General features: G+C 34.0%; 1 protein-coding gene across 1 annotated transcript in view; it reads right to left on the bottom strand.

Moving 5' to 3' along the window:
• The window catches only part of LOC108912346 (sodium-dependent serotonin transporter), a 100618-nt gene that overhangs the window by 12564 nt on the left and 69204 nt on the right, over nucleotides 1–18850 (bottom strand). Inside the window, exons 6-8 of the mRNA XM_018717555.1 lie at nucleotides 6165–6409; nucleotides 5844–6044; nucleotides 1578–1745 (exon numbers count right to left, since the gene is read on the bottom strand). Of these exons, the coding sequence (XP_018573071.1) occupies nucleotides 1578–1745; nucleotides 5844–6044; nucleotides 6165–6409 (614 nt within the window). The remainder of the gene's footprint in view (nucleotides 1–1577; nucleotides 1746–5843; nucleotides 6045–6164; nucleotides 6410–18850) is intronic.

The raw sequence follows: 18850 nt of genomic DNA, 5'->3' as shown, positions 1-18850 counted from the left end.
TGCACTTTTTGTACTGCTATTCTCTTATGTATTCCCTCCTTTTATTGTAATTTAAATATTAAGTTGATTTTTATTAATAGTTCTGTATAGGATTTATGTTATTTAACTTATGTGTTATGACAGCAGAAATGGTTCTACAGTTCAGAGTATAATTTATGCGAAAGTATGTAGACATGTTGTATAATTTTATGTTCTGTGTGATATTTGTTAAAATTGTTTTAACGTTGTGTATAGGATTTATACATTGTACTTTTTTTTATAATAATACCAACTGTTTTACAGTTCAAACTTAAACTGAAAATTGGCATACTACATTTGTACGAATGTATGTAAAGAATGGTCAAATAAATATCTATCTATCTATAACATATTTCTGTAATGTTAAAAACAAAGGCAGTTTATTCTTGAACGATTTTTATATTTACCGATATTCTGATCACCCTGTTCATAAAAGAAGAAAGTTCTCCATGTCAACCGCATTTTAGAGACAAGCAAAAATTTTAATCAAGAATGCCTGTTCTTCGTAAAATGAAAAATAAAAATGTATTCCCTCTTTTCCACTTCAACATACTGTAGTTATGATTATAAACAAAATATATTTTAACATAATTTTTAGAGTTACTCATCCATGCATGTGTATAGATAAAAACGATATATGATCTATTTTTATATACACACTGTTAATTTTATGCACTTTTGACTTAATAACTTAATGCTAATGGTAATGATAATGAATCAGAACTTATCCAAAAAAAAATTCTGGATGTACAGAGGACCCTTACTAATACAATTTTGTAAAGAAAAAATCAAAAAGGGCAGTTCGAAAATGATTTAAAAATACACTTCTACACGGCACTGGAAACTGGATCACTGTAAAACCTGACCTCGCACAATGCGACCGGCATGGCGGTGTGATAAAAACGGACAAAAACTTTCGCAAGGAAATAAATATGTAAATAGAATTTTATCGCACCTATTTTATATCAGCAAATTCAACTGCTTTTGCCTTTATTAATTAATAAAATTAATTTGTGTTTTTAAATAATAAAATCATTTGACATACCCGATGTTACAACAATTTTTCAAAATTTTATCCTCCAATGTGTAAACACATTTGGGTCCGTTGTACTCAGTTTCTACGAACTAACACAAATGTTGTCTTGTTTCACCATAACACAAATGCTTCACCATAAATTAAAACGATATCCATCAACTCCGAGTACAAGCAAACTATTTTTGACACAAACTACCCATTTTTGACACTAACTACTAAAAACCTGTTGTAAACACCACAGATAGCAAGTAAACATCGCAACGACGATTGCAAAATCCGAATTCAGTATTCGGAGTCGCTGAGGCCACGTGACGAATGACGCTAGAGACTACAGTTGTCCAGCTATGTAGTGGTTAATGTACTATAACTTCAATATTTTTTTCTCGGAAACTATAAGGATTTTACAAATTTTTTTTTACGATATTGATTCCATTTCTCATGCTGCATCTATTCCCAAATTTTTTTAGATAAGTTGTGAATCACCCTGTATATTTTACAGTCGTAGTCTTCATCTCGTTCTTACCTGCATCAGATTTCCTGGAGTGATGGCGAACTTATATATGACATATATCGGTATGCACACAATGGAAGAAGCTGTGAGTATGTACCCAACTTGTAGGCTCCACTCGGGGTAGGCGTACTCTGTTCCCAACATTTGTTCGTGGCTTAACAGAGAGAACACGAAGATGATCTGAAAATAAAAATGGAAACAAAACATTATCTCATGTAATGACATTAACAATATCTAGTGCAGTAAAATTATCATATACAGGGTGTTAATGAACTTCAAAAATTTAAAGGGGTGAAAAAGGAGCAAAACCTGAGTTGACTGATGTCACAAACTTGTATCGCAAGTTTAAGGTCATAGAGAAAAAAGTTAATTAAAAATGTGTTTAAAACTGTTTTGGAACTGCTGAAATACATGTATTTTATCGCGGCGAGTACTTACAAAAAATTCTGTAACACTTTTTACGAGTTTGTAGGTTTCTTATGAAGCTGGACTGTATTCGAAAGTCAGTTGGTAATACATTGTTGTAGTGATTGCTGTGCTGTTTTTCGAGAGTACATTTAATAGCCGCATTTCCAAGTTTTCTTTTGAAAATGGCGCATTTATTTAGCAATCACGAATATTATGATATGCTCAAAATTTATGGCGAAGCAAACGAAAATGCCCACAGAGCTTGTCAAGTATACTGTAGCGCAAAGAGTTTTGGATACCGGTGAAGTACAACCGCGTCGAGGTCGCGACGGTGGCCCAGGGCGACCAATAAGAATCTTAAATGTCGAGAAGATGATTTTAGATCTCGTCGAAGAAGATCCGTACCGTAGCACCATAAATATGGCACAGCAAGTAAATATTTCGCATCCTGTTGTGTGACGAACATTACTAGAAGCTCAGTTGTACCCATTTCATATTCAACGTATTTAAGCGCTTACTCCTGAGGATTTTCCATTACGTTGAGGTTTTTGCGAATGGTTGCTTCAGGAACATGCAAGAAATCCTCATTTTACAGCGCAAATACTTGTTACAGATGAAGCATGTTTCAGTCGAAATGGTGTTCGTAACGTCCACAACACTCACCACTGGCCTATCGAAAATCCACACGAAATACGTCGCGGTGCCTTTCAGCAACAGATTTCAGTGAACATGTCGGCCGGTATCGTTAATGACACTTTAATAGGACCTTTTGAACTGCCTAGACACTTAGATGGTGCTTCATATCTAATTTTTTTGCAAAATCGCTTGTCGGAGTTATTAGAAGACATAAAATATTCGGCAAAATATGTGGTTACTGCGTGACGGAGCCCCCGCTCACTTTTTTCGGAGAGTGCGCGACTTTCTAAACATTACTTTTCGCGATCGCTGGATAGGCCGCGGGAGCCTGCTTAGATGGCCCTCCCGGTTCCCGGACCTCATCCCTTTAGACTCCTTTTTGTGGGGACACGTGAAAAGTGTTGTGTATTCCACGGAAGTTCGTGACATCGACCAACTGCGACATCGTATTGCCGAAGCTTGGACTACGATTCGAGAGGACGTGGCAATGTTGCAACGCGTGCGAGCAAATTGGATACGTCGCGCTGAAGCTTGTGGTGGGTACATCGAACATCTTCTATGAAAATCAGCAGTTCTCAAAAGGTGGCTCCTTGCAATGTTGCGGTTAGTCAGATTTTAAAATTACATTTTACTCAACACAAATCCGTGTATTTACCTCACTTTGACATAACGGACATGAGGCAAAAATATTTAACATAAGTTCATTAACACCCTGTAGAATTGTAGAGCTTGTCACTTCGATGCATAAATAAAACTGCGCGGTAAACGGAGTTGGGGGTTTGAATCGTAGATCGAGGCCCACGTTTCGTTTAATGTCTTTTAGACGTTCATAGGGATTGCTACACCCATATCTTGTTTNTTACTTCAAAAATTTAAAGGGGTGAAAAAGGAGCAAAACCTGAGTTGACTGATGTCACAAACTTGTATCGCAAGTTTAAGGTCATAGAGAAAAAAGTTAATTAAAAATGTGTTTAAAACTGTTTTGGAACTGCTGAAATACATGTATTTTATCGCGGCGAGTACTTACAAAAAATTCTGTAACACTTTTTACGAGTTTGTAGGTTTCTTATGAAGTTGGAGTGTATTCGAAAGTCTGTTTGTAATACATTGTTGTAGTGATTGCTGTGCTGTTTTTCGAGAGTACATTTAATAGCCGTATTTCCAAGTTTTGGAATTGGATACGTCGCGCTGAAGCTTGTGTGCAAGCAAATGGTGGGTACATCGAACATCTTATATGAAAAAAATTGCAATGTTGAGGTGAGTCAGATTTTAGAATTATAATTTACTCAACACCTTACCTTATTTTGACATAACGGACATGAGACAAAAATATTTAACATAAGTCCATTAACACCCTGTAGAATTGTAGAGCTTGTCACTTCGATGCATAAATAAAACGGCGCGGTAAACGGAGTTGGGGGTTTGAATCGTAGATCGAGGCCCACGTTTCGTTTAATGTCTTTTAGACGTTCATAGGGATTGCTACACCCATATCTTGTTTTTATGTATCCCAAGCCTGCTAATAGTTCTGTCAAAATAGACATTTCAAATAATGAAAATTCCGATAGAGCTAAATTTTGGTGGAGACCTTGGGTACACCATTAGAAATAAAGTGTCAAAAATTCCCATCGATTCCATGTGTGCTAAAAAAGTTATTCGGGGTCAAAAGTCAAAATTTGAGGTTTTTTGGATTTTTTTCGAAAACGGTAAGTTTTATCTAAAAAGTAGCTCTGACAAAAATTATAGATCTTAAAATTATCTAAAATCTATAAAATGGTCCTTATACTTTTTTTCTAAGAATTTTTCCTGAGATATGGCGATTCTAAAAGTTGAAAAAGTCACGTCCTACATGATATGCACATATATGCCACGTATATACATAGTCAGGCACTTAATACAAGTAAAAAATGCCTATTTGTGTCTCTTATATGTATAAACTATACTATTCTGAGAATATACACTCAAAAGAAACTCAGTTCCTTAATCAATCCCCTCTACCCGCATGGCCTTGAATAACATCTGGCTAGTCTATTGTAAAAACTTTTGTAAAAAATACAAGAAACAAGAAACAAGTACAACTATCTTGTCTTCCTCCCAAATCGGCTTCTGCTAATCAACACTTGTATCGAGTATACTATCAAGCTCAGACATGGCTATAGGCAATCAACTGAACCCAGAAGACTGGGGAAATTAACAAATAATACTTTGGAATCGATTCAAACTTTACTCCCAGCTGCTCCGGAAAAACTCCTAAACACTATTTTTTTGCAATTGCAAAAAAGGTTGTAGTGCTAAATGTGGCTGTAGAAGAGTAGTGTTACTGTGTTCTCCAGCGTGTACTAATTGCCAAAACCAGTCTTGCTCAAATGTCCAATTGAATAGAACAGACGAAGATTCATGTGATTTCGATGAAGAAACGGCTGATTCATCTTCATTTGAACAATTTATGAACATCCAGAAAGAAGAAGAGGAAGAAGAAGAAGAAGAAGAAGAAGAAGAAGAAATCGAAGAAGACATGACTGTTAAAGTCGACTTTGAAGAGTATGAATCAGATTAAAATATCAAAAGAAATCAGAACTACAGTTAAAGTCAATAACCAATATTAATAATAAATCATCATGCAGTTAAAAGAGTATTGTCCCTAAAAATTCCGTCATAACAATTCGTGGAGTAGGCCTATCGGGGAAGCCACGTCAAAAATAACGCGCCAAAGTACACTACCTCAACGGGCGGTGGTGTGGAAATGTGTGCATAACATGTAGAACGTGACTCCTTCAACTATTAGAATCGCGATAGCTCAGGAATGGTGATTCTTAGAAAAAAAGTATAAGGACCATTTTTGTAGATAATTTTAAGATCTATAATTTTTGTCAAAGCTACTTTTTGGATAAAGCTTACCGTTTTCAAAAAAAAATCCAAAAAACCTCAAATTTCGACCTTTGACCCGAATAACTTTTTTAGAACACATGGGACCGATGAGGAGTTTTGACACTTTATTTCTAATGGTGTACCCAAGGTCTCCACCAAAATTTAGCTCTGTTGGAATTTTCGTTATTTGACCACTATTTTTATGACTAATTTGACCGGACTATAAATAGCTTTTTATTCATACGCCTATGTCTATCTAATTTACATTTTTTAAAACAAAATACTTTTCTAGCCTTTGTTTAAAGAACTATTTTTCTAGTTGTTTTCTGAATACTATCCATAAATGAAACATTTATAAATACTTACTAAAATAAATATAGGACTAATGTATTTCCAACAGATCCTCCAGAATAAGCCAGGACGGTGCCCAATCATTTTCTCGATGTCCCTAGCAAAATTATCCGTACCGTATATCCAGCAAACACCCGCAGCTTCTACAAAGACCACGAAGAGGATGGCCAGCCCAGGACCGTAGACATTCAACATGTTTACTAAGTACACTCCACCCTAGCACAAAACAGAATGTTTCAGAGATATTTGAATGTGTATTTCTTCATTTTATTCAGTATTCAAGTTAATTAAATTCCGATTTGCGATCTTATCTAGGTGTAGCAAACAGTTACTTACATAAGTTGTTGTTGGCAAGGCACAAATGTAAATACCGAAGAGCAGAACAGCAACAAATGTCTCGCGATGCCTCCCTAGGACTTTCGGGTATTCATCGCAGAGGGCCGTAATCATCGCCTCTAGGCCACCGAACGTACTGTCCAATCCAAGGGTGATGAGCATGAGAAAGAAAATTATGGACCAAAAGACAGAACCGCTCATCGTGGCTATTGCTTCTGGATATACGATAAACACCAAACCGGGGCCTAAAACAAAACAAATTGCGAAAGTTTAGTCTTTTTGTAGCATTTTCCATCAAAATAAATGGCTCTTTGGTAAAAATTCAGGCCTTTCTTGTTTCATTAGACCGAATTTGGTAAAATTAAGTATATGGGCACTATTAAGAAATATTATTTTTCAATATTTAAAAAAAATACTGGAAAATTTCTAAATATTGGAAGCGAAACTGTTTGTGAAATAATTTTACTTTATGTGATTTTACTCAACATTCCCGATAACTACCTCTTAACAAATTTACTTAGAGTTTACATTCACAACTAAAGTATTTAAAAATTTCGAAAAAAAAGTTATATTTAAAAACACTACGTAACTGTAACGTATTTAACAAAATGCATCTACATTTTTGCCCGCGCCGCTTCAAGTAGATTCAGCTGATTTGATTCGACAAATGCTTATTTATTACTGCGGTTTTCATAGTGCTCTTATTACCGTGGTTTATTGTTTACATGCTTAGAAGTGCTCAAAATGGCCTGTTGGTTCAACAACAATGCAAAATTAATGAATATTGCTTTAATTTATGGCAAAGCAAAACAAAATGAAAGGTTGTCTATTGTAGGCATAATGTTTTTCAGCTAGACATGTGCCAAACGCAATAACCTTTATCATGGCGTGAAAGAAAAAATTTGAAAAGAATCGAAGAATCGTGGAAGAGATGGATATTGTAAACGTCATATTGTAGCCGAGGAGCAAACTTTAAATATTTTGGAAGAAAATTGATGTACAGGGTGTCCCGTTCATATTTCAAAAAAACTTGTGTGCAAGTTCCTCATAGGAAAATAATAGGGGTAGTTCATGTAAAGTTTTTTCTTAGACGCCCTGTTTTCGAGATACAGTGTTGAAGTTGTTATTTTCCAAATGGTTTTCCTTAATTATCTTTAAATCGGCTAAAGATAAAAATGNTCCAAGTGGTTACTGTATATTTGATAACATGGGTGCCAAATAAGGCTACAATATTCGAGTTTCGAACGTACCAGTGAATAGTATAGACTCTTCAATGCACCTATATCGGTAAAAGATTTTGTACTTCTTATAACAAAGCCTAGCATACTATAAGCGGATTTAATACTTGAATTAATATGATCAGCAAAAGACAATCTGCTGTCAAACATTACACCAAGATCATTAATGTTCTGAAAACGAGTTAAAAGTGACATACCTATATTATAATCAAATATGAGGGGCTGATTTTTAAGAGTAAACGTACACACTTTGCATTTTTTTGTGTTTACAGGTAAATAATTATCAGTATACCATATACAGGGTCGGAAAGTTCCCATGGTTTATCAGCTGTTACGTGAGCGATAAGATCCACTTCTTATTTGTGAAAGGGCGAAATGGGCGGTGACTATTAGATGCCTTCATTATAGCCATCTTTCTTTATCACACAGATTTCTATGACTTGCTTTATCGCTCTCACGTAACGGCCATGGGGACTTTCCGATCCTATATAAACATGATGCACAAGGTCTTGCAATAACAAACAATCAGCCACAGATGATATATTCAAGAACAATTTCAAGTCGTCGGCAAACATAAGATAATTTGACTTTGATGTTAGAGATAAGTCATTTACAAATAATATAAAAAGGAGTGGCCCCAAGTTAGAGCCTTGAGGTACTCCCGATGCCGCATTAAAAGCATTTGACTTGAAACCATTATAAGAGACATACATCTTTCGATGATATAGGTAAGAATTGAAAAGGCGGAGTAAGCTACCACTGAAACCATACCGTTCCAACTTACGTAGCAATGTACTATGATTAACCTTGTCAAAGGCCTTTGAGAAGTCTGTGTAACTGACATCAACTTGCCCTTTGTCATCAACATAGTTCGCCGTATACTGGGCAAACTCGGCCAGATTAGATAAAGTTGAACGATTCGGAGAAAATCCATGCTGATTTGGTGATATGTACGACTTTAAGTTATCTAATATTTGTTTATACAGACACATCTCAAAGGCCTTTGCAATGTTAGACAATATGGCAATAGGACGATAATTTCTTACATCCGCAGGGTTACAGCTTTTTAAAATTGGACACAATCTTGTAAGTTTCCACCTATCAGGAAATTCTCTAATTGATAAAGCAATATTGAATAATGTAAGAAGCGGAGCTTTACTAGAAAACTAGGAATCTGATCCTCACCACACATCATTTTGTTTTTTAGTTTATAGATTGCTAGAAGGACATCAGATTCAGTAAGCTGTTGTATGTTAATGCAGAATTGATAATAATTTAATGATATATTTGGATTTTAAACATTTTCGATGGAAAAAACGCTAGCAAAGAATTTAGAAAAAGTGTCAACAATTTGCACAGGATCATCAAATTCCTGATCATTGAGAAAAACATTTTTTGGTATACGCGTGTTCCCTTTCTTATTCTGAACAAAGGACCAAAACCTTTTAGGCCCACTTTTAATATTCGCTTGGCAGTCAACAAGATAATTATTGTAAGCAAAATGTAATTGATTTTTGATTAAGCGTCTCAAACGTCTAAACTCATTTAAGTGAAAGTTGTTACGAGTTGTTTTTTTATTGTGATGATAGCCTTTAACTTTTATATTGTTTATGATTTCGGTTGTGTATCAAACTGGAAATTTACGCTTAAATATTATAGTGTAGACTGGTAAATGTTGGTCAAATAAATTATAAATATCTTGGTAAAATGCATCACATGCAGAGTTAACGTCAGTGAAGTATTTAACAAAATGCATAAAAATTTTTTGCCCGCGCCGCTTCAAGTAGATCCAGCAGATTTGATTTGACAAATGCCTATTTATTCAGTATTACTGTGGTTTTCATAGTGCTCTTATTACCCTGGTTTATTGTTTACACGAGTCTTAGAAGTGCTCAAAACGGCCTGTTGGTTCAACAACAATGCAAAATTAATGAATATTGCTTTAATTTATGGCAAAGCAAAACAAAATGAAAGGTTGTCTATTGTAGGCATAATGTTTTTCAGCTAGACATGTGCCAAACGCAATAACCTTTATCATGGCGTGAAAGAAAAAATTTGAAAAGAATCGAAGAATCGTGGAAGAGATGGATATTGTAAACGTCATATTGTAGCCGAGGAGCAAACTTTAAATATTTTGGAAGAAAATTGATGTACAGGGTGTCCCGTTCATATTTCAAAAAAACTTGTGTGCAAGTTCCTCATGGGAAAATAATAGGGGTAGTTCATGTAAAGTTTTTTCTTAGACGCCCTGTTTTCGAGATACAGTGTTGAAGTTGTTACTTTCCAAAATGGTTTTCCTTAATTATCTTTAAATCGGCTAGAGATAAAAATGCCAAAATTTGTTTCTTTCCGAAAAGCAGTGTCACCGATACAGGTAATTCAGGGGGTACAATCGAAGAAAAAATATGTTAAAAAGTCAAAAATTTAGTACATTTCTAAACGGTTCTGTAAACTGTAAAGGATACTACAAAAAAGGTAAACTTGACCATTTTCGAGAAAAATGAGGTTGCATTTTTTTTTCACGTAAAGCGGCACAAGTACATTAACAAAATATTAAAATGTGAATGAGCTGAAGACATTTAGCTACCAGCAGTATTTGCATTTAAGATTATAATTTTAATTTCTTACGTATCACATGAAACAGTTAAAATGTAAAACATTTTATTAACTAAAAAAAAAAATTAAATTTATTATTATTGATGTTAATGTTGATGGACATGAATGCTTCAATAAAGTGATAAAAATAGAAAAATATTAGGAAGCAGACTCGGAGACATACAGAACAAAACAGCTGCACAATTAAATAAATGTACAAACTCGAAATACTACAGTAGATACTAAAATTGTCCCACACTTCCTTCTACGCAATTTCATTTTTCTCGAAAATGGTACAAGCTACCGAATTTCGACAAGTATACCTACCTTTTTTTGTAGTATACTTTAGAGTTTAAGAACCGTTTAGAAATGTAAATAAATTTTTACTTTTAACATATTTTTTTTCGATTGTACCCCTCCAATTACCTGTATGGGTGACACTGCTTTTCAGAAAGAAACCGTTTGCACATTATTCTTAACGCACAGTTGATGTTTACTCGTATACAAATTTTGACATTTTCGTCTTTAGCCGATTTAAAGAATTAAGCAAAACCATTTGGAGGGTAACAACTTCAACACACTGTATCTCGAAAACAGGGCGTCTAAGAAAAAAACTTTACATAAACTACCCCTATTATTTTCCCATTAGGAACTTGCACACAAGTTTTTTTGAAATATGAACGGGACACCCTGTACATCAATTTTCTTCAAAAATATTTAGTTTGAATGGGACACCCTGTATAAGTACAGTCGAATCGTTCAACAGGTGTTTGGAATGTTCCAATGAACAGTATGGAGCATATTACACGAGGCTCAAATGCATCCCTATCAAGCATGAGTAGGAGTAGATTATTTCTTACGGGTTTTTGAATGTTACAACAAAATGTTCAAAATCCTCAATTATCACCTGTTATGTTAGTTACAGATGAAACTGCGTTTACACGAAATGGAAATAATGTTCATAACGTTATCTGGAAATCAATTCCTGCACCGTTTTTCTTTGAATATCCGAGGAGTTGCTTGTGGCGGTTTTCAGTAACTATAATTTCTTCGAAATTATCTGATTTCTTCTTGAAGATGTGCCCTTAATTGTTCAAGAAATACGGTGGATTGGAAGAGGAGACCTAGTAGTATGGCCTTCGCGGTATCCTGACTTCAGCCCTCCTGATTTTTTTATGGGGACGTTTAAAAAATATAGTGATCGTACTGATGCGAAAACTAGGTATTAATGATTTATGTGAATTTACTTATACAGGGTGGTCCGAATTTTATGCAGGAAACTTCGAGGGCAGATAGATCTCTTTAAAATAATATGTGTTTGCTTTATAAACATAGGTCTGGAACGGCACCGTTTTAGAGCTACAGGGTGTTGAAGTTGACAAAAAAAATTGATTTTTTGTTTATATCTCCGGAATCTATTTAAAATTTGGTACATATAATGTATGATAGTAGGCCTTATATTTTCTGAAATACGAGCTTTAAAGGTTCAACCAGTGGTGTACAACTGGACAGGGGTCACCCCCTTTCTTACAAAAAAACCTACGCCACTGCATTTTTTACATGTCATTGTAACTGATTTATATTTTAATGCACAAAATACGTAAAATAGGTGACTTTAATTTTTTCCCTAAGATTCGCCGTTCTCAAGTAATTCATACCAATACAATCCCCTTGTGGCAGACACTTCTAACGATAATATTACAAGCATATTTGTTTCTGATTAAAAGTAAGTGCAATTTGTAAGCACATCAACAAAATTATTTACACTCCTTTCTACACCACATGTGAGGTAGTGTGCGATATAAATCAATTTTTTTTTAAACCTCAACACCTTGTATCTGTAAAACGGGGCCGTTCCAGACCTATGTTTATAAGGCAAACACATATTATTTTAAAGAGATCTATCTACCCTCGAAGTTTTCTGCATAAAATTCGGACCACCCTATAGATACTACAGTCGAATTAGAATTTGAACGTGAAAAAATTATTAGTGGACATTTTATTGCACGGGTATGAAGAATGATAATATCAAAAAAGTAACTCGAAAAAAGTGGCAAATTGCAAATAATTGGCAAATTTACGTGTTTTTTCATTTTTTTTACTGCCCACGAAAATTTAGACCTATCGGAAAATTAGTAATTTTATGTTGGAGGCCATTAAATTACGTACCTACATTTTAAAGTACCTGAAGTCACTTCTCACCTATTTTTTAACTGTAAAATAAAGGTTAAACGCGGAAAAAACAGTTTTCGAAAATTGTTTATTATTATTATTGCTAAAGGCGATGGATAAAATTTATGGAAAAAATGGTCAATCCAATGACCAATGTGTGCCAAAGGCCGATTCGATAGACCGTGAAATTATTGCTTCAGCTATTTGTTAATTAATATCGTTCGTTCTTTGCTACGAATAATTGTTTAATTGCTAAACGTTAATTTTAGAAGTTAATATCGTAGATATAAGGTTCTAATTGATCCAAAGAAATGTATCGAAAAAGAAGCCCTTTACAACTAACAAAATAGGACAAGCAAAACAGCGTTATAAACTAATTGTCGTAGGGTCAGGCATAAGCCGCTCGGGAATTCGCACTTTTTGCCTTAAATAGAACTTATTTTTACGGTAATTAAAAAAGATCAGGGACCACTTACGCCTCTTTGTTCTCAAGATAGCTTTTTTATAAAGTTAATTGTTAATTAACTATTGGACATATCGTACCGCGATTTTAGACACAATTAAAGAAAGGGTTAAAAAGTGACCGCAAAATCCGCCCGTTTTTGCATAGTGTGTAGCAAGAACGGGGAAGGTTGTACAGAGGTCTCCGTGGGCTTAAATTGATCGTCATGAAAAATCTAGGTGAGCATAATTTGATTTTTCCAATATTTGCCCGACTTACCCCTACTTAAGGGATGGAAACCACATCTAAAACAAGAAAAATGAGAAAATAGTCGATAAATTCTTGGTAAAACACATGGCAAGGGTAAAATCAGGAATGTCCTTCTAAAAATGCTCATGATAAACCCACCCCCAGCGTGGTGGTAAAACAAAAGATCGAATTATGGAGCCCGTCTTTCGTATCATTTGTCGGGTAGTGGAGGAAACAAAGTACTTCATGAAGTGGATATCATTCCCCGTCTGCTATCGGCAATAGGGGTGGTTTTACCCCCACGCGGGGGGTGTTTTCCACTTTGAGCATTTTTAGGAGGGCATTCTTGATGTTACTCTTGCCATGTGGAATTCCGCCAATTTTTACCCAGATTTTGGTGACCATTTTTTCTGTTTTCTTGTTTTAGGGGTGGTTTCCACCCCTTCAGTAGGGGTAACTGATCAGAATCCGACAAAAGAACGAATTATGGGGGCATGTATTTCATATCAATTGGATTTATAAGGAAGAGTATCACAAAAAAGGCAATTCAAGAAGGGAACATCATTTGCCGCCGGTTTTCGGCAATAGGGGTGGTTTTACCCCCCACGCGGGGGATGTTTTTCACCTTGAGCATATTTGGAAGAACATCCCTGATCTCTTCCTTGCCATTCAAATTCCCGCCAATTTTTACCAAGAATTGATCGACCATTTTCTCACGTTTCTTGTTTTAGGGGTGGTTTCCACCCCTTAAGTAGGGGTAAGTCGGACAAATATTGGAAAAACCGAATTATGCTCACCTAGATTTTTCATGATCAATTTAAACCCACGGAGACATCTGGACGACGTTCCCCGTTCTTGCTACACACTACGCAAAAACGGGCGAAAAAATGTTTTTTTTTTGCGGTTACTCTTTTTATTTTCAGAAAGTTTTATATTGATAGTTCATGTAATAAACAGGCTAGCAGCAGTAAAAGTTAACATGAATGAAAAGCCTGCACGGGACAGGAGCGCTGAGCCCGCGCGTGCGCGTGAACGTCGCTCTCGCTCGCGCGCGAGATTTTTTACTTGAACGTTTCAAATTCGGTTCAAAAACCTCGCGCACGACGAGGCCGAGGGCGGCGTGGTCAACTTTTACTGCTGCTAGCGCGTTTATTACATGAACTACCAATGTAAAACTTTTTGGAAATAAAAATTTAACCCTTACTTTAATTGTCTCTAAAATCCCGGTCTGATCCATCCAATAGTTAATTAACAATTAACGTTAAAAAAAAAAGTTGTCTTAGGAACTAAGAGGCGTAACTGATTTCTCTCTTTTTTCAAATTACCGTAAAAATAAGCTCTATTTCGCAAAAAGAGCGAATTCCCGAACGAGTTTTGACTGACCCTGGGACAAATTGTTTGTAACGCTGTTTTGCACGTCCTACTTCTTCTTCTTTTTTCCTAGAGGTTTTCTTTTTCGATACGTTTCTTTGAATCAATTAGAATCTATAGCTACGACATTAAAGCCTAAAATTAACGTTAAGTAATTAAACAATTAGTTGCAAAAAAACAAACGAAATTAATTAACAAATAACTGGAGCACAATTTCAGGGTCAATGAATCGGTGTTTGGCACACATTTATCGTCTCTTCCATAAATGTCATCAACATCCATCGCTTTTTGCAATAAAATGCGTAATTTTCGAAAATTGATTTTTCCACGTTCAACTTTTATTTTAATAAATTGGTGAAATATGACTTAGATAACTTAAATTGTAAGTAATTTAATTGCATTCAACATAAAATAACTAATATTCCGATAGATCGTTTTGATTTTAAAGGGCAGTAAAAAAACACAAATTTGCCACTTATTTACAATTTGCCAACTTAGCGTCACTTCTTTCGAGTTACTTTTTTGATATTATCATTCTTCATCATTCTTCACCGTCATAAAGTGCAATAAAATGTCTACTAATAATTTTTTCAAGTTTTCAGGTTGATGAGAATAATTTATGCCTGCAAGACCAGGGAGAAGAAGGAACATTCATTTTATTTACGAGTTGGTGGACAAAATTGTGAATACCGATTTCTTTATTTGATTCATTATTAATTAACATTTACTTAATCTTTACTGACTAAATTTAACTATAGTATAAATTAATAACAATAATAAAAGCAATAACTGAATTCACTAATACAACGATAAAACTCGACTTATTTATTCCTCGTTAATTTTTTTCGTTTTTGTACATAAACTTTTTGTATATGCCTATTGACTGTGCGTGCATTGTTCTAGGTCAGGTATTATAATCGACCAAATTCCAGTGACTTGGATTTAAATAATTTCCGAAGTCAAAATAAATAGCTAATGTGGATATTAAAATTAAAGTCAAATTTATAAAATCCCTCTCATGATGATCACATATATGATTCTATCAGCGATTCGGTATGGCGTGATTAGTAAAATTTTTGTCAGTGTAAACGTTTAATCTTAAAACGCTTTTTTTAATGGAAAAATGTCCATTTTCTTAAGGATGTCCCTACCTGAGAAAGGTATCTCTTCACTATTCCTAAATATTTGTGTAATTCATCGCAGGAGAAAAAATTAATATGATTATTTTGACAAAACAAAAAAAAAATGAGCATGCACCAGAAAAAACACTTGAAACAAATAAATTAATCCTTCTTAGAACATAGTTTCAACAAAGTTACAGTCGTAACTGATAAACCATTTAAAATAATTTTTATGACAAAAATTTATCAGTAGTTAAGTGAAATGTGAATGTTTGTTAACGATTTTTTCATATATTTTGAATGAATCATTTCTGATGCTACATAAAGGTGTTTTTATTATTTAAGTAAAATATTATATCGTTAATAAGGCAATTATTTTATTTTATCAAACACGAACTGACATTGGCGCATTCGCCATAATATAGAAAATTATTGATACGTATTATTTTTTACATTTTTCATGAATACATTGTCATAAAGATTAGATTATATCTTAATAATTACATTTATTGTGCATAAAAAAGATATCAGGTGCTAAAAAGAGACTAATAGATTATTACCAAGCTATAAAGTCTTTGTATGATACCTACATATATCACAGTTTATTCTTTTATCATATCCCCATACATACTCCATTAATTTTTATGATTACATTGATTACATATACCGATGAGAGAATATCCCATCAATAGATGCGTGCTAAAAAATATACCGTGTTCGTCAAGAAAATCCAGCAAGGTTTTCATTACAGTAAAAATGATAATACAAGACCTGCAGGATGTCAAACATATACAGGGTGCTTGTAAATAAGTGCAAAATATTTTAGGGGGTGGTTGCCGAAGTTATTTTGTGTATAAACGTAGTTCGAAATATGCTTTGTTTCCGAGATACAGAGTGTTTAAATATTAATTTTTTATTTATCTTTATTAATTATTTCAAAGAGTTTTAAATATATTGACTTGGAATTTGAAAAACGCTTTGAGCATTTTTTGGGGTGATCCGAATATTTCTACTTGCACCAGTGGCGTTCATGCGAGAATGCCGCAACCTTTTTTAATAAGAAAAATGGTACGCCACTGACTTTTTCCCGTTTTGATGTTTTTTTAGAAATCTGTCATCAATGCTGAATGAAATTGGTCTCTTCAATTTTTTTCGTAGGATGCACGGTTTTTGAGGAAAAAATAAAACATATTTTATTGCAATAATTTCTACTCATACATTATCTTGTAGGTTGCTGTCAATATTTCTAAATAAAATACAACCATCAAATTCCGAGTCAATATCTTTAAAACTCTTTGATATAATTAATAAAAATAAATAAAAAATTAATATTTAAATACTCTGTATCTCGGAAACGAAGCATATTGCGACCTAAGTTTATAAGATTTCGAAAATGATAGTAGAAAAACAAATGTAGTCCGAACAAAATGGCCGAGGATGTTAACTTTGTTAATTTAAATGGCACACCCTGTATACAAGGTGTGCCATTTAATACTCCCGCTGCCAATATCTTCGAAATGAAGAAATTTATTTTCGTTCCGGAAACTGGGATTGTTAGGTCCTTCGAATAGCTTCAAATTGGAGTTAGAACTGTTAGTTCAAATCTTTCTGTATAGATGGCGTGGCGATACTAAACATTTTTTATCCCTAGAACGTGGAAATGTAGTCCATCTGAAAGATCGTTAAATTTTGAGTAATTTTTGTAATATAAAATTTTTCCTTATATTTATTTGTTTTCGAGATATGTCGACTTCCATATGCAATGTATGCTATAACATTCTTTTGAAATATTGTTATAATGACTTTATTCACACCACATACCAACTAACAAACAATAAATTATAAAAAAAAACAAATGATCAACTACAGAAAAGAAATTGTACAAGTTTCCGAAACTTAAATAAATTTCTTCATTTCGATGATATTGGCAGCGAGAGTGTTAAATTGCACACCCTGTATTTTTATATAAGCATTTGGATAGAATGTTCCCTGTCTAGTATAGTCATATAGGATTTGTTGTATTAATACTTTTGAAAACTGAAGAACTGCAAAAATTTCGATCTTAAAAGACCGAGGTATGGAAAGAAGTTCAATCAATTTACGGCATTCGTAATAGTCATATTTGGTTATCCGAGAGATTGATGCAGAAGGAAATATAAATGTAGAGTTCAATGTAGAAAAACAAACATGAATGCTTCAGTGTTAAATTTTGATTAATAAGCGTTACTGACTGTCTTCTATATTTGCTACCAATTTACTGATTTCACAAGAGTAAATTATTGTAACGAATATGAGGCGTAAACGTATAAAAATATTGTCTTTGTGAAATTGTATCTTCCGAACTGAGCAATTTGGCATATTGCCGCTTGGCTAAAAGATAACTTATTTGGCCTTGAAAAACATATCCAAATTTGTTGAAAATAAAAGATGGGGTGTTTGAGAAAATCAATTTATCAATCTCATTTATCTCACAAAGTTTTAAAGCAATATGAATTCTGAAATAAAACAGGTAAAAGCTGATAAACCTCTGCACATTTAAAAAAACAGTTTCGGGAGGATGATTTGGGTCAAAATGACTGACATGAAAAAATATGTATTTTCGAAACCGTATCTCCCGATCGAAGCAAGTTGACATATTGCCGTTTGGCTAAAAGATATAGCTTATTTGGCCTTGAAAGACATATTCAAATTTGGTGAAAATAAAAGGAGGGGTTTTTAAGAAAATCAATTTAAAAAAAATTACTTTTTTCCGTTTATCTCAAATATCTCAGAAAGTTTTAAAGCAATTTGAATTCTGAAAAAAACTATGTAAACGCTGATGAAATTCTGCACATTTTTAGAAAAAATGTTCCGGTAGGATGGTTTAAGTCAATATGAAGGATATAATTTGAAAAAAATATGCATTTTCATTTTCGGAAGAACGCCGTCACATGTAAATTTTGACATGGAGCCACAAAGTTCCAAAAATTTTTTTCGGAAAAACAGAAAAACAGGGTATAGTGGTTTGGTCTTCAAGTGAGGAGAAAAACTAAGTAGCATGGAAAACTTTATTCTACTAATTTCGTTGGTAACACGAGACACAACCAAGCAGGAACTAGGCTTCAAGACTTCTCCCTCGTGTCTCAAAATGTTTTCGGTTTTATCCTTGTCCCCAGGAACCTACTTTTATTATCCTATCCTAATTAAAACTTATCCGGGTCATTACCTACTCGGTTTGTGCTTATGTACCCTAATAAACAACTAATTTATGTTTACAGCCTACTCATTCTAATCTCATTTGCTAAATACATTTATTTGGGATAATCTCGGATAATTCAAAGTATAATTTATATGGCTCGTAAATTCCCAGAAAGCAAAATATATTTATTGGGGCAGGTACTAAATGTAATTGTAGCGTACCGCTACAACGGCCCTCATAAAATTCAAAGTAGATTAAAATCCCAAAGTTTAAAAAAAATCAAATGGGTCGATTTTTTTGCTCGTTGAATCCATATGGAA

Source organism: Anoplophora glabripennis, unplaced genomic scaffold, assembly GCF_000390285.2.
Source record: "Anoplophora glabripennis isolate ALB-LARVAE unplaced genomic scaffold, Agla_2.0 scaffold762, whole genome shotgun sequence".
In the NCBI taxonomy this organism is placed as follows: domain Eukaryota; kingdom Metazoa; phylum Arthropoda; class Insecta; order Coleoptera; family Cerambycidae; genus Anoplophora; species Anoplophora glabripennis.
This window is presented reverse-complemented; position numbering and strand designations above follow the sequence as displayed.